The sequence below is a fragment of the Chiroxiphia lanceolata genome, chromosome 19 (assembly GCF_009829145.1).
Source record: "Chiroxiphia lanceolata isolate bChiLan1 chromosome 19, bChiLan1.pri, whole genome shotgun sequence".
In the NCBI taxonomy this organism is placed as follows: Eukaryota; Metazoa; Chordata; class Aves; order Passeriformes; family Pipridae; genus Chiroxiphia; species Chiroxiphia lanceolata.
The window spans coordinates 1,808,010-1,824,642 of NC_045655.1; the positions used below are offsets into that span (position 1 = coordinate 1,808,010).

Genomic DNA, 16,633 nt, shown 5'->3' on the forward strand with positions numbered 1-16,633 from the left:
AATAATCCAGTTCCAGGCTGTTTTTAGCACCAAACCTCTGTGTAAATGAGGTGAACAAACCAAACTTTTCCCTCGTGTACCCCACCATTCTGTGGGCACTGCTGGGAGGGTTTTGCCAAGGGAGAATGTTTTTCCAGTAAAGTAATAGGGAAATGCAAGTGAAAGTTGTGTCAGGCAGGCACTGGTGATGTGCTGTACACAGCCCTGTGACAAATGCTGAATACACAGAGGCTGGGTACAAAGTACCATGTTTGAACCTTGCCTTTGAGATTATGCCTTCTTAATCAGGCTGCTCTAGAACATGCCTGGTTTGCTTGGCAGTCACACAAAGGGCAGAAGGATCAGGCAGGTGGGCCTGGGCTGGTCCTGCAGCACGTGAGCAGGAGGGACCCACACACTGAGCATCAACAGGGCATGGAGGGGCTGGTGATGACCTGGACACCCAGGTCAGCCAAGAGCTGCCTCAAAGGGATGAATTTTGACGCCACCTATGAACAGCAACAGCTTTGCAAAGCTTAAGGGAGGTGGGAACGTCTGTGTGTTGGGAGAGCACCACTGCAGGGATGGCACCCACCTCCTTGGCAGCACCCCAAGGGGATGTTCCTCCTGTGTTGACAAGGCTGGTGGAGCCAATTAGCTGGAGTTTTTTAACGTGCTTGGAGCTGTGTGGTACCTAACAGAAGGGGGATGGCAGCAGGAGGATGCTGCAACCAGGAGCCACCACCCAGAACCAACCTTCACCCACCACCCAGAGCCAACACTCACCCGAGGAGCTGATGACTTTTCAACAGTGCGTGGGACAAAGAGGGGGCAGAGATGGGGAAGATGTCCTCACTGACACATGGGTGAGAGTCAGAGCAGAGCCCAGACTCACCTCTCTTCCCTTTTGGCATCTCAGCCAGGCCAGTGCCCCCAGGCAGGTACCTCCACTGGCAGGAACCTTGCCAGGGACATGATCCCCACCCTCGAGTCACGAGAGGGAGATTTCCTTGCAGGGTTTTTTATAAAGCCTCTCACAACCAATGAGAAACATCCTTTTTTATTATTTACTGATTTGTCTTTATTTCCTGTCATGTTGCCAGTGACCACAAGAGACAGATAAGAAGTTTTCTTACCTGTCCCAGGAGGGTGGAAGCTGCAGTGTAGGGCAGGGGGTTTCACAGCCCTCCTGCACCAGGATGCCCAGGCCAGGAGTTCAGCTTTACCCTCCACCGGGTCTCAGGGTGCTTTTCCACCCCTGTGCCCTTGGGACAACCTCCTTCAAGAATTTCCTTGATGCACCTCAGGATAAGAACCTGCACCAAGCATCAGTTGGTTACTGCGGCTGTATATGAGGAAGGGCAGCAGGAACCAACACCCTCCTTTATTTGCTCTGGTATTTTTAATTTCTGGTGCTGAGCCTGTCAGTCCAGCCTGTAAAGCTTGGCTGAGGGCTTTGTCACCATTCAGAGTCTGTCCCTTGCTGGGTGAGTGTCTGGGTGTGTCACTCAGGGTCAACATCCAGGGAGCCGTTGGTGTCACCCAGGGAACCCAGCGGGAAATGGTGCTCTGTCCCTGTCCCCACTGGTCCCTCCTGCCTCCTGGGCTGGTGGGACAGACACTCCTGGATGAAGCTTGTTGGGGAGCAAAGCCATTGGATGATCCATCACATCACCAGGGAAATTTTCAGGATGGTGAGGGGTGGAGGGGGATGGTCACACACATGGGACAGAGCTGTCAGCCCTGTGCCCAGGCCTCCTGGAAGTCACTGGTGAGCCCACACCCCATTCCATGGAGGAGCAGAGACCTCCAATTCAGCCATCACACACCAGCTCAGACCAAGCCCTGCACTGCCAGGGTCCTGCAGACCCCAGGATGCTGCATTCCCTGTGGGATGTTCCTGCTTGCACATCTCCCCCTCTGTGACCCCTCTGTGGTCTGTGACAGTCACCCAGCTCACCTGGCTCCAGGCAGGGCCATCCTCCAGCACGTGGTGCACAAATCAAACCCAAATGTGTGTGTGTGTGTGTGTGTGCAAGGTGCCTTCAGCATCCTTCACCTCCTCCGGGCAGCTGCAAGGCCGTGGGCACAGGCAGGACATGGTGACTGCAACTTCAACTGGAGCAATCAGGCAGGCCCAGCAACAGAGGGGAAAACTCCCACTTGTGGTGGGAGACCATGGGATTTTTCTTACCTCCCTGTCCCACCTTCTCCCGTGGTGAGCACCCACACCCCAGCACCTCAGAGCACCAGCTCTGATGGTCTCCAACATCCTTTCCATCCCAGGGACATCAGTCCTCCCTTCTCCTGCTGTCCCCAAGCCCCAGTGGCTGGGGCAGAGAGGCAGGATGGGTGTGAGTGAGGGACCAGCGAGTCCCTGTCCCTCAGCACCAGCAGATCTGGCCCAAGCCCAGGCTGGTATTGACTCAAGGGCTTATCTTTCACCACGCAGTTTTTGTGGTTTTGTACTCAGTGTGTTTGCTCCAGGCTGCTGGGGGTGTTCCCAGTCATGGGCATGGCATAGCCCAGTGGCTGTGGCACAGAGCCTGTGTGTGCTGGGCACTGGCAACCAGCAGTGCTCCTCCACCCCCTGACCAGACTGTGCTTCCCAAGTCACCCCACTCCCCAAAAACCAGCATCCTCCTGTGTTTCCTACCCTGATTCTTCAACTCCCAAATGCCATAGGAGTGCACTCCAGGAGTTCTCTCTCAGCCCTCCTTGCAGCCATGGCATCTCCCACTTGGCACCTGGGGAGGAAATATCAATCCCAGCAATATCTGGTGTTTGCTCACGTACCTGAATCTTCCAGAGAGGAAAAAAATCCTCCTTTTGTGACCAAATGTTACCAGCCTTCCTCATACCTTGACCTGGGCTGAGCCTGAATATCACTGGGCAGCTCACAGGGTCCAGCTCAGAAGGTGATGGCTGCACGTGTGGACATCCTGGACATCCCCTTTGCACCCAGGAATTGGCTGGTTCTTCTGTGTGGGATCTGACTTGTGGGAAACAGTCCCCTCAGTCCCACTGTTATGATTTTAGATGCCTTTGTTGAAGAGATCTTGAATTTCTAAGCTACAAACAGGGTCTTTTAAAGTGTTCACATCTTTTTTCCCTGTCTGTTTGTAGGAAAGCAGGGAAGGACAAGTGTGAATGTGAGGAGTGAGCAGAGGAAGAGGAGCAGCACCACACAGGGACTCTGTTGTGTTGCTCTTGCAAAACTACCCCTGCAAACCCAGCAGGAGCTGTGCCACCCTGCCCTGCTGGGCACCCTGTCACTGCTCTGGGCACTGGAGACACCCCTTGAAGCATCAAGACCCCTTTTGCATCCTCTCCAAGCACCTTGATCTCACCTCCTGCCCACTGCTGCTCTCTCAGAGAGCACAGCACAAGCCCCCTGGTGGCAGAGGAGCCTCTGCCCACTGTCCTGACCACAGGCCAGAGATCCACAGGATCCAGATGGCAGCCTGGAGCAGCTCTGCAGACCTCACCCAAGGGATGGGAGATCTGGTTCAATGGGGGGGACTGCCCAGGTGGAGCTGAGTCCCCTGGCTGGGGACCCACTCTGTACATTGGTGCACTCAAGGGAGAGACCACAAAGTCAGACAGGACAGAGGATTTCCTGAGCCAAATCCAGAGCAAAACCTGGGTGGAGGTCTTGGGAATGTTTTACCTAATCTCACCAAGGTCCCAGGAACTTTGTAAGAGGGTCTTAATGAAATACTCAGAAGACCTTGGTTCAAAGAGCTGCAAAGGCCAGGAAAGGATTTAGTGATTCAGCTGCCAAACCATGGTGGCTCCACGAGGGAACAAACTTCCTGACTGACTCAAAATACAAATCTCAGGTGAGAGGAGACCTCTTGGTCTCCCATGTCTCCATTCTCCTGTGTTCCTGATGCTGATCATGAAGACACTTGTGTAGGATGGAAACATATATAGCACCTATCAAATATATAACAACCTATCAAATAGGTTGTTCAGCACTTTCCTTCACAGATACCTCTTCTCAGCTATAATTTATTTCTGTGTGATTTCCCATCCTGGACAACCTGCATTTGTGATAAGTTTTGCTGCTGCCCTCAGTTCTCTCTGCAGACCAGCTGACAGGACAGCACTGGCCCTCAGGGACTTCTCTGTCAGGCTCCATATGGGGCTGCATTGACCTGATGAAGGAGAGGTCTCCCCACCACATCAGAAAGACCTCCCCAAACTGTCCTGTGGTGCTGGAGATGTGGTTTGGGCCCAGAGAGCACATTCTTTTGCATTCAGTCCATGCCATCAGCTCCACCAGCCATGTCATGGGCAGAGAAAACACCCCAGGGGCTCCAGAGGGAGGGGTGAGCTGGGGACACCCCCTTCCCTGCTGCCCAGACCTCAGCATGGGCCATGGGAGACTTCACGGGTGGCCTCAGGCCCTCGGTGTCCTTGCTGTCCTTGATGTTGGCATTTGGGCAGTGGGGTTTGTGGGAGGGTTGTTCAGCATGGGAACTCCTGTTTGGGGAGGAAACAACAGCTCTGTCTCTGGTTCCAAGGACATGAGGCTGGTGGCAGGGCTGGACCACAGTCCCTGCCATGAGGAGAAGGCTGGTGTCCCCTGTAGCCATCTAACCATCCTATCCTCCCATGCTGGGAGGAAGGCTCCCTGCTCAACCCCACAGCTGTGCTGTGCAGGTTCCACAGCCCCAAAATAACTCCAGTTTGAAACCCAGGCGTATTTGTGCCCTAATCCCATCCCAGGTAGGACAGGGACCACCTCCCAGTTCCCCAGAATATCCGTCAGAGTTGTCACACTCAGGGGTGCCACCAAGCACATTGAGCAAGCACAAGGCTGAGGGTGCAGAGCAGAGCAGAGCCTATGCCAGGGTGTTTGCACTGTTCTGTTCTGTCCTGGGATAATCAGTTTGGTGTCAAGTCTGGGACTGTTCCAATAAAGTTTCTGCCTTCCTTTTCCAAAGCTGGTTGTCTCCTGTCAGGAGGTGGTGGGGTGAAGCAGGAACCTCTGGTTGCAGTAACTCTGGGAAGGAGTAGCTCTTACACAAGGGAGCTGGACAATGTTTGGGATACATCAGTCAGAACATCAGTGGGAAACATGAGCATCACTAACCCCTCTCTGGCAATGTGGGGAAGCCCCTCCACAGTGCAAGTAAGCTTTTAAAAAAGAATCTTTAAAAATCTTAAAATTCTAAAGGTGCTGTTGGCTTTTCTGCATTTGCAGCCCGTGCAGCAGTGGGATATCAATGAATTCTTTTTCCTTTGAAGATAAAACCATATTAAGAGGATCTCTGAGATTTTTGCAGATTCCCATGACTCCAGGAACAGGGCCAGGAGATCACAACATAACCCTGAGATCAGCAACTGTATTATCTCTGCAAATGAGTGCCCTCTGCCCCGGGCAAGAGCCAGCCTTCCCCAGGGCAGCCTTCCAGTCATATCCATCCTGCCCCATATCCACCCACAGGGCAGGAGACAGCCTGCAGCCAGGAATTGTGTCAAGCAGAGGGTCTGGGGGACTTCTGAACTGCCCCCACTGCTCACAGGGCCACCTTTGCACTTCACCCAGGGACAGAGCCAGCCTGGCTCGGGGGGGGTGGAGAGGGACCAGCACTCCTTGACCTGACAGAGACCACAAACTCCTCCTGCACCTTGTACCCAGGGGATGGAGATGGGGGGAACAAGCAGGATTTGTACATCCTGGAGTAACTGGTTCTCCCAGACTGCACAAACCCTTCTGCAGCGATCCTTGTCTGCATCCACCCTGCCCAGGCTGGAGGAGTGGGATGCCTGGTCCTGGAGGCAGTCCCTGGTTCCAGCTGGTTCCAGCACAGCTGCTGAGCTGGAGGGAGTGGGCTCTGAACTGGGATTTAACCCTTCCCAGCCATGGAGGTGCCTGGGGCTGATGGATGAGCTAGGGTGCAGCAGGATGAGCAGCTCCCCCACTCTCTGCACACTGAGCCAGCATTGACTTCACCCTCAGATCATCTCCTTACACTCCTTGGGACCAGGCACTTGCTGCATTTTCTGTCCCCATCCAGTGCTCCTGCAGTTCAGTTGCTGTCACTGGTCGTGTGTGGCACCTGCAGGCACAGCACAGTCCCAATATCCCAGTGCCTGCCCCATCCTCCTGCTCCTCCAGTGAGCCAAGGCCCATTCCAGCAGCAGGGACATCACCAGTCCCACACCAGATGGGGGAATCAGCCCAGTGGGAAGTGCAACCCCACACTGGAATCCTGGAGACAAGGGTTCCAGGGTCCACAGCAGCAGGAGCTCCTGTGTTTGTCCCCCATGGTCAGAGGGTGGCAGGAGGGGCCTGTCCAACTCATCCCCAGGATGAAGGTTTGCCCAGCCAGGGATGGGTTAGTGGGCATCAGCAGCAGGAGGCTGGAGGCCTCTTGGTACATCCCCGTTCATCCTGGGGCTGACTGCTGCTCCAGGGCACCCTGTACATCCCTGGGCATCCCTGGGCACCTTGGGGCTGGCTGCTGCTCCAGAGCACCAGCATCCCTCTGCATCCCTGTGCATCCCAGGGCTGCCCGTTACTCCAGAGGACCATCATCCTTGCACATCCCCCTGCATGCCTGTGCATCCCTGTGCATCCTGGGTCTGACTGCTGCTCCAGAGCACCCTCTACATCCCTGCTCATCCCTGTGCATCCCTGTGCATCCCAGGGCTGGCTGCTGCTCCAGAGCTGGGTTGGGAGGACACCAGTGACAGCTGGGTGGCTCTGTTGTCCAGCTGGACCTCGTGGCTACTGCCTTCCCTGAGTGCCCACCAGCTAATTCCTGCCTGCTGTGACTGATGCCTAGTAGAGCTCCATGGCTGTTCTCCACCAGTACAACCAGTCTACAGAGAATGAAAACGTTGGGATGAAACCTTTCCACGCCAGGCAGTGTCCAGGTCTGGCTGGGGGTGACATCTGACTCCAGGAGTCACAGTCCTCAGCTTCCCCCAAGGAGATGCCCCCACAGGGATCCCTGGAGATCCATGATATCACAACAACCTTGGATTGTATCAGGGGCTGGCAGCTCTGATCCCGGAGGGATCTAATGTGGCAAGAGGAGTTTGCTAGGAGGGTTCACACTTTACAGTTAAGTAAAATAATCCCAGGCTTTCCAATCCCACAGTAACGTTTCTCAGCATGCAGCTTCCCACTAAACCCCTGACTCCCACCCTCGGGCATCCCATGGTGGATTCCAAAACCTTCTTGGCTTCAGCTTGGCTGTAGGAAAGACTCTGACCATACACAGGGCGTTGGTGCCCAGGACTGACCCCGCAGCACCCGGGGCACCCCCACCCCACTGCTCCCTGCCTGCACCGGGGGCTGGGCAGGCACAGGGCTGGGCAGGCACAGGGCTGGGCAGGCACAGGGCTGCCCCGGGTGACCATGGGGAGCACTCACCATCAGCCAGCAGATAAATCACACTGAAGACAAGGAAAATGGTTTTCCCAGCTGTAGTGGGTTGACCCCGGCCGGATGCCAGGTACCCTCTAAAGCCACTCTCTCCCTCTCCCTCTGCAACTGGATAGAGGAGAGAGAAAAAAAAAACAGCTAAGGATTCACGAGTTGAGATAACAGCTAGGAGAGGTCAGTGACTGCTCACCTTCACGGGCAAAACAGACTCCAAGTGGGGCAGTACTTAAATTTATTACTAACAGGATAAGAGCCAAAGAGCAAGAAATAAAATAGTCTTAAAAACGCCTTCCCCCCACCCCTCCTTCCTTCCATGTTCTCCCTCCTCCCCCCTCCAGCGGTGCAGGGGGACGGGAATGGGGATCACAGTCAGTTGTTGTTTCTGCCGCTGCTCAGGGAGAGGAGTTGGAGTCCTTCCCCTGCTCCCGTGGGGTCTCTCCCACGGGAGACAGTCCTTGATGGACCTCTCCAGGGTGAGTCTGTCCTTCAGGCAGCAGTTCTTCCCAACCTGCTGTCCCGTGGGTCACTCCTCCATGGGGTCAGTCCCTCACGGATGAGCTGTACTGGTGTGGGTCCCCCACAGGGGCCACAAGTCCTACCTGGGAAAAACCTGCTCCAGCCTGGGCTTCCCTCTCCATAGCCTGCAGGTCTCCAGCAGGACCCTGCCCTATCCTGGGCCTTCCACGGAGTCACAGCCGCCTTCCTGCATCCACCTGCTCCAGCATGGGCTCCTCCATGGGCTGCAGGGGGGTCTCTGCACCTCGATGCTCTCCCACGGGCACAGGGGCACAGCTGCCCCACCCTGCTCTGCACCACAGGCCACAGGGGCACAGCTCCGGTGCCTTGAGCACCTCCTGCCCCTCCTTCTGCACTGACCTTGGGGTCTGCATTGCTGTTCCCATGTTCTCACTCCGCTCTTCCCTGGCTGGAGTTCTTTCTGCATGACAACCTTCTGTTCCTAAGTATATTATCCCAGAGGTGTTACTGTCACTCCTAGTTGGCTCAGCCTTGGCCAGTGGCAGGAATTCTGTCCTGGAGCAGCTGGAATGGGCTCCACAGGACAGGGGAAGCTTCTGGCAGCTTCTAAGAGAAGCCACCCCTGTAGCCCCCCTGCTACCAAAACCCAGCCACAGAAACCCACTACACCAGCTCAGTTTGCTGCTGCAAAATGGGACATCATTTAAGGCAAAACCTATTCTTCCCAGAAAATGGAATTGCTGGTCTTTGCCAGCTGTTACTGGAAGGAGAGCGCAGACCTTTGATAGTATTCCAGGGGTTTTTTCTTGGTGGATCACTGAGTTTTTGACAAAAAGTGTCTGTAAGAGTGATGCAGGGAAGCGTAAAACCTTCCCAGGCAGCTGAGCAGGATGTGTGCCAGGGTGCTGATGCCAGGCAATGCCCAGAAGGGCAGGGGCACACACTGGTCTGCACCACGGCTCTGCTGGGCTGTGCTGCCAACAGGGGAGTGAAACCAGCCCCTCACCAAGGGATAGCTCCAGCCCCACTCCTGTCCCCAGGATCCCTCAGCTGAGGGTGTGGGGATCTCATCCCGATAAGCCACCCCTGCCCTGGGCACTGATCTCACAGGGGGCACTGGCTGAGCCCCTCAGGCACTGCCAGACCTCTGCTCTCCTTGTAGGGTCAGAAAATCCCCCTCTCCTGCAAAGCCCCAGAAGAGCCCAGCTCAGCAGCGTGCCCTGTGTGTTGGCACAGGGGAGGGGGTCCCCTGGCACCTCCTCCCCCACGGCCCTGCCGGGCACTGGGCACCGAGGGTGGAGGAGACTCCAGCCCCCCATGGTGGAGGAGGAGAAGGGGTGGGCACTGCAGAGGGGTGGGATGTCCCCAGTGTGAAAGGGTGGCTGCCATGTGCTGGAGAGGGAGCCAGCAGGGGACACCCAGCCGGGGCAGTGTCACCTCCTGCCTGTGTCCCACCCTGGGCCAGCCAGCCCCCCACTGCCCCCAGCTCTCCAGGGTGGGTGAGGGGAGGACAGGGAGCTTGGAGGCGCCTCTTCCTCAATTATTCATGGAGAGATCTCTGCTGATGGAGCTGGGGCTCTCTGAGGCTGCTTCCTAATGGATCCTGCTGCCGAGCTCTGGCCAGTAAGCACTCCTGGGCTCTGTGGAATTCCCACTTCTCCCATCTCCGTGCCATAAAAATGCCACCTTCTCCTGCTAATGATGCATTATGCAGCCATTACTGGGGGTTAGAGTCCTGCTGTCATCAGGCAAAGGTCTGTCAGTGTGGGAAGGGCAGGGTGTGCTCTCCAGGCAGGGAAATGGCACATACTGGGACGTGCCAGGAGTCCTGTCTGTGCTGGAGGGGGGACAGCCCAGCTGGGATCAGCTGGCACAAGGAGAAGAGGGATCAGCAGGTGTAGCTGGAGCATGGCATGGCCTGCACACAGCCCAGCCCAGCTCTTCAGGCAGAGAGAGGGAAGGAGGTGACAGAGGACGCTTGGGAATGCATCCCCTGGAACCACAGGTGCGGCAGGACAGCTCCTGTGCAGAGCAGGATGCCATGGATGGGGGGGGCAGTGGTGGAAGATGACTCAGGACTGGCAAAGCTACTGGTAGGACACTTTGCAGGAGAAGCTGTTAAATGCTGCAGTAGAAACACTTGCCAGGCTCTCAGCTGGTTGGGTTCTGTCCCTTTGCAACACTGTCCAGGGTTTCCTGTCACCCTTTCCTATCCGTGTGGACATCCCAGAACCGAATTCCTGGAATTGGAAACATAACCCTGGTGTTTGCACAGCTCAAGGTGCCACAAGATCAAAGAGGGGGTTCATGAGGGTCACAGTGTCACATCAAGGCTTAGGTTACCTTGAGTAATCCTGTGGATTATCCCCATGCCCACTTTATCCACTGGCCATCCCACATGGAGAGCTGTGGTGTCCCTCCCATCCATCCATTCACCTCACAGCCTTTCATCCTTGCAGAGGCACCTGCATCTAACAGCCCTTCTGACCTGACCCTCCATCCATCCATCCATCCATCCATCCATCCATCCATCCATCCATCCATCCATCCATCCATCTGTTCATCCCACCCAACTCACCACCCAACTGTTCTTCCAGCTCCATCTGGTGCTCCATGAGGGAATCCTTACCACCTGAGCTCAGCCCTGGGGTGGGTTTGGTGCCCTCTCCTCAAAGGAGACTATGAAACCCTTGTGACCGTGGTGGGACTGGTGTTCCTGTGGAGGCTACAGGAATGCAGGTTTCTCTCTCAGGAGGGAGAGGACACATTGATGGGAAGGATCTGTACCCCTCTTTCTCATGGGAGATCCTCAGAAGTCTCTGCCTGGGCCTGAGACTCCCTCAGCAACCTCCCAAAACCTGCAGCAGGTGACAGGAATTCCCTGTTTATAAAACCACAGTATAAAAACATATCCTGACCCCTTTTCCAGTCATATGTGAGCAACCAGCTGCCCATAGCTCCATGCTGGAATTTCTGAGGGACCAGCAGGGCCCAGGGTGGAGCACGGCCTCTGTGGGTGCCTCTGTCATGGGGGATGCACAGGGGGGACATTTGCAGAGAACTTTATCAAAGGACCTGGGGGTGCTGGGGGGGGGGACAGGCTGGACATGGCCCAGCCCAGAACCCCCCGTGCCCTGGGCTGATCCCACAGTAGGGGAGGGGGGAATTCTGCCCCTCTGCCCCTCAGGTGAGACCCCCCTGCAGAGCTGCTCCAGCCCTGGGGAACAGCACAGGGAGGACATGGAGCTGCTGGAGAGAGTCCAGAGGAGGCACCAAGAGGATCAGAGGGATGGAGCAGCTCTGCTGGGAGGAAAGGCTGGGAGAGTTGGGATTGTTCAGCCCAGAGGAGAGAAGCTTTGGGGTGACCTGACTGTGGCTTTCCAGGGCTGAAAGGACCCTACAAGAAAGATGGAGAGGGAATATTTGCAAGGGCCTGGAGTGGCAAGACAAGGGAATGGCTTCTCACTGCCAGAGGGGAGGGTGAGATGGGATATTGGGAAAAAAGTTCTTCCCGGTGAGGGTGGGGAGGCCCTGGCACAGGTTGCCCAGAGAAGCTGTGGCTGCCCCATCCCTGACAGTGTCCAAGGCCAGGTTGGACGGGGCTTGGAGCAACCTGGGCTGGTGGAAGGTGTCCCTGCCCATGGCTGGGGGTGGGATATGATGAGTTTTTAGGTGCCTTCCAACCCAAAATAGTCTGTTACTCCATGAAATCCGTGTCCCAGTGCTGCAGGTATGAGTTATCCTCGGGACATCAGGTCACCATGACAAACCACATCACTGAGCACCTCAGGACTGAGCTGAAAATGGCCCCAATATCCTCTCATGGACACAGGCCTGGTGAAAGGATGAGCTGTAGAGTATCTGGGGGCTGCAGTTTGCTGGGGATCCAAACGTATCCCCAGGGACCTTTAGCAGAAAAGGCCTGGCTCTGGCCAGCAGCTTTAATAGCAATCACAGGGGATGATGGCAGCTTTTCCATCTGCACAGGGATGGTCTGGGAGCATCTTTCCCAGATGCAGCAGATTCCAATCTAAAATGACAGACACCTCTGGGAGCACCGACCATGAGCTGTGGTGGGGCTGGTGAGGACATAGGTACTGTAGGCAATAGCTGGCCCTAGCATCTGGCACCAGCTGTGACAGATGGCCCTGGGAACAGGCCTGGGTCATGCCCGTGGCACAGGAGATGCAAGCCCTGGAACAGGGAGTGGATGCCCAGCACAGCATTCCCCGGGTATCTCCAACCTCCTGCTGCCCGGTGCAGCCAAGGCAGGGACAGGCTCCCCCTGCCAGCCCTGACAGCCATCCCTGGCCGAGCAGTGCCACCCTGTGGAATACACCCTCTGTACCTCTGAAGGGGGTGATGCCCCTGAACCCCCACCCCAGGCCTCCAGATCCATGGCTGGTACCCCTCCACCACCACCCTTGGTTCCACCCCAGTCCTGTGCATGACGCCAGCACAGCACAAGACAACCCCATCCCATCCCATCCCATCCCATCCTGACCCATCCCAGTGCTACCACTGAAGCTCTTCCCTGTCCCCACTGCCTTGCCCAAACATCTCCAGGGCTGCAGCCACCCCGAGGGTCCCTCTCCCCCCTCCAGCAGGTCTGCAAGGGGCTGGTGCTCTGGCACCTGCACTAATTCCCCAGACACACTAATAACAGGGTTTATTATTAAATAATGAGGCAGGGACACGTCACTGTCAGGTCACCATTTCTTATGAAACAGGGTTTCCATTCCAGTGTGGTGTCTCAAGCACTTTTCCCCAGTGCAGGGTCACTGCACCCAGGGAGTGGGTGGGGAAACTGAGGCACGGGAGGGGAGGGAGAGCAGGAAGACCCCAGGGAGGAGCCACCCATCAGCAGCACATCAGGGTAGGGTGCCCTGCCTGGAACCCCAGAGGATGGGGTGGGACACCATCAACTCCTCTGCCCCAAACTGCTCCCCCCTTTCCAACCCCAAGTGGTTCTTATTTGTTGCCCTGAAATGTTCTGGCTGGTCCCAAAGCTGGTGACACTGTTTGTCCCACCCTGAACGAGAACCTCTCCTTGGGAGCAAGGAAACCCTGTGCCAGCCCTCCAGCCCACTGTCACCTCCCACCTGCCCACGGTGGGGTGCCCATGAAAGTGCCACAGCCCTGGGGGCACATTCCTGGATGACAGGGCAAGAGCAGCACCCCCGGGAGCAGGGACTGGGTCAGGAGGACGAAGGTGATGAGGGGATGAGACTCTTTCAGCTGGGGCCAGTCCCAAAGAGGGTAAAGCCAGGAGGGGAGGGCTGAGCGATGTCTGACCTGTTTGGCACAGGTGCAAATGAGCACTGAGGGTGTGAACCCTTGGGAGGGGGATTTAGGGACAAGGGAATGTCACTGTGCCAAGGAACAGGGCTCCAGCAAGGAGAACAGGGTGGGTTCCCAAGTCTGCCCCCTTATACAGTCCAGAACTGTAGTTCAGCCCCTACCCCACACCCCAGCACCTGCCCCTGGAGCCCCAGGGCAGGAGGGATCCTGTGACACTGGGAGGATGGCCATGATCCTGGGGAGCTCAGAGGGAGCTGAGGGAGGGCAAGGCTGGGACTGCCTGAGGGATGAGCTGTCATCCCTTCCCACCCCGTGGCACAGCAGGGAGGGGAGCATTGGCTGGCAGAGGGGAAGGGGAGCTCACAGGGGCCAGGATCACTCTCTCCATCTCTGATTTCAGTGTCCCTGTGCCTAGTAGCTGGAAGCTCTGATTTATCCATCTCTGGGATGGAAAGCCATGAGTTCCTGCTCCAGGCTGGCTGCACCACATACCCCAATAGCCCCAACAGCCTAGGAGCCTGGGCACCTCCAGCAGCCCTATCAGCAGCCCTTATCCTCCTACACACGGAGCCCTTGGCTCTCCTGGGGCTCTGGGTACCTGGGAGGTGCCACAATCACAGCCCACCAGGAGCTGGGAGGGAGGGGAGGGAGCAGCTCTTCACCCCTGCACACTCTGTCACAGGGTGCAGGAGGATCCCCTCCACTGAGACACTGGAGGAACCCACTAGCAGGGTTTGACCTGCCAGATTTTAACCAAAAGAGGCAACAAATGCCAGCAGTGACACCTGGAGATTTGCAGGAAGATCTGAAAGTCCGTTCAGTCCCTGTCCATTGAGAGAGCTTCACCTGGAGCTGCTTCTGGGCTTTTTCTAGGAATCTTCTGAGAGGTTCCAGCCCTGGCTCTGTCCCATCATCAGTGACACCACTCAGGCATCCAAGCAGATCCCATCTCTGCTACAAGTCCCTCTTGACCAGCAGCAGCCAGGGGAGCACAGCCGCCAGCATGGCCACGGTGAGGATGAGGAGGACAGCGAGGGCCATGGGGGACTGGCAGCACTTCACCCCCAGGGCTGAGCTGGATGACACCAAGCTGCCCGCGTCTGCCCTGCTCCTCCCCCCCAGGGAGCTGCAGTCCGTGTCCACCAGAGGCATCCCGTGGTCGCTGATGACAAAGATGTGGGCTTCCCGTGCCAGCGCCGCCGGCAGCGGGTCCGCGGGGTTTGTCCCTGCGCTGCAGCACCGGGCAAAGCTCTGCACCGGCATCACGAAGTGACTGGGTACCACCAGGGTGTTGCTGGCCTCTGCTTTGGTGAGATGGGACAAGGAGGACGGTGACAGAGGCATCTCCAGTGCCCGGGGGTTGGTGCCCGCTCCGGGTGGCCACAGAGCCGCCTTCTTGCTGAGGAAGGTGACATAGCGGCACACGGGGCAGATGATGCTGCTCTGGACGTGCCCGTCCAGCTTGGCCGAGAGCAGGCACTTCACCAGGCAGTCGTGGCAGAAGGTGTGGCCGCAGCTGAGCCGCCGGTGCGCGGCCTCCAGGGGCTGGAACTTCTCGTAGCACACGGGGCATTCGGGCGGGGAACTCTCCTTGCTGGAGGAGGTCTCAGACATCCCGGTTCCGGCGGCCACAGGAGCTCCCCAGCTGTGAGGGAGAGGCACAAAATCACAGGATATGCTGAGTTGGAAGGGACCCACAAGGATCATCCAGTCCAACTCCTGGCCCTGCACAGGCCCATCCCCAAGACTCACCCCCTGTGCCCCAGAGGATCAGCCAAACCCTCCTGCAGCTCTGGCAGCCTTGGGGCTGTGCCCACTGCCCTGGGGAGCCTGGGCAGTGCCCAACCAGCCTCTGGGGGAAGAACCTTTGGCTGAGATCCAACCTGAGCCTGCCCTGACACAGCTCCAGCCATTCCCTGCCTGCTGTCCCTGGTCCCCCCAGAGCAGAGCTCAGTCCCTGCCCCTCCTCTGCCCCTCCCCAGGAAGGTGGAACTGCAGTGAGGTCTCCCCTCAGTCTCCTCTTCTCCAGCCGAACACACCAAGTGCCCTCAGTGTCCTCACACGCCTTCAAATCAAGGCCCTTCCCCATCTCCATGTCCCTCCTTTGGACACTCTCTAATGGCTCCAGACCTTCCTTATATTGTGGTGCCCAAAACTGCCCACAAATCAGGGTGTTGGTGGCAATGATAAGCACGATCCATCTCTGCATCTCTTCTCCTCCTCCTCCCTGCTCCCTTGCCCTTGTCCTTTGCCCCTCACAGAGGGAGGGGGTGGCTACCAGGCACTGTCTCCACAAGGCATTCCCAGGAGCATTAATCCTCTCAGTGTGGCCCTTGGGAGACATGACAGGAGGATCTCAGCTCCAGACCCCTCAAGGACAATAATCCCTGGCTGCAAAATCACACAGGAAGAGGGATGAGCCCCTGGATGGAGCTGTGGCTGTCTGTTCAATGCCTGACAGGTACAGCCTGTGCCACAAGTGCCTCTGTGCTCTGGGCCAGCTGCAGGTGCTGGGAACTCCCATCCCACAGTGAAATCTGCCAAGGAAAGGGAGGGTTTTCCATCCCAGGGAAAAGAGAGGGGCCAGGAGGAGCAGGGGGAGGGCAGGTCTGTGGAGCAGGTGGGAGCAAAGGGCCCCACAAGGGTAGAGGGGGTACGTGGCATACCCAGGGCAGGCAGTGAGCACCCACACCAGGCTCCTTCCAGGCTGCTGGAGGGTGCCCCAGGCTGGTGGCCAGGCCACTGACACCTCCTGGCTCCCTCTGGAGCACGGGGCAGACACAAGGCTGGAGCCCAGTGCCAGCTCTTAGTCAGAGCCAGCTCAGCCAGCCCAGCCCTGGCCCCGAGTGCAGGGGGATGTGGGGCTACAGAGAGCCCCAGATCTGAGCCTGGGATGGCTCTGGAGCTCTGTCCTGCATCCCTCAGGGCAGGGAGCACTCACATGATGCCTTCAGGGAAGGGAGAGGGGAGAAGAGAAAAAGGGGAGAGGAGAAAAGAGAGGGAAAAGGGGAGAGGAGAAAAAGAATGCTCAGCTCAGCTCCCTTCTCTTAGACTAGTTCAGGAACTCGAACTTCATAAAACCTGCAGGTTTTTCCAGACCTTGTCGGATTTTCAGACCCCACCCAACCTGCATCCCTTTTCTCATGCATGACTGTGTCCATGGACACCCTCCCAGCTGATTCTGGAGGGTCTGCCCTCCTCCCTCCTCTTGCAGAGGAGTCACCCACTGCCCTGGGATGGCCACAACAATGCAACAAGCCACCCCCTCCCCAGGCAAGAGAGGAAAGTTCCACACTCCTGTTCTGGTTTTGGAAGGATCAGAGACTTGATGCTCCCCCAAAGTGCTGCAGAAAGAAATCCCAACCCTGTGCTCCTGCTCCTCCAGGCCCCAAAGTCCTCTTACCTGCTGTAGGGCCCCAGGACAGGGGTCCCTCCATGCACTGCTGTCCCCTGACCAGGGCTGGCTGTGCC

The 16,633-nt window shown here is 57.2% G+C and overlaps 1 protein-coding gene across 1 annotated transcript; it reads right to left on the reverse strand.

Moving 5' to 3' along the window:
* Positions 1-14,116: 14,116 nt before the first annotated feature.
* On the reverse strand, positions 14,117-14,776 carry RNF222 (ring finger protein 222). The gene has a single exon (XM_032707005.1). It carries the CDS (start codon positions 14,774-14,776, stop codon positions 14,117-14,119), a length of 660 nt encoding a protein of 219 aa, XP_032562896.1.
* Between the last annotated feature and the right edge of the window lie 1,857 nt (positions 14,777-16,633).

Bases quoted from the DNA above. Each gene is read 5' to 3' on its own strand.
- RNF222 (XM_032707005.1), bottom strand. From the start codon at position 14,776: ATGTCTGAGACCTCCTCCAGCAAGGAGAGTTCCCCGCCCGAATGCCCC.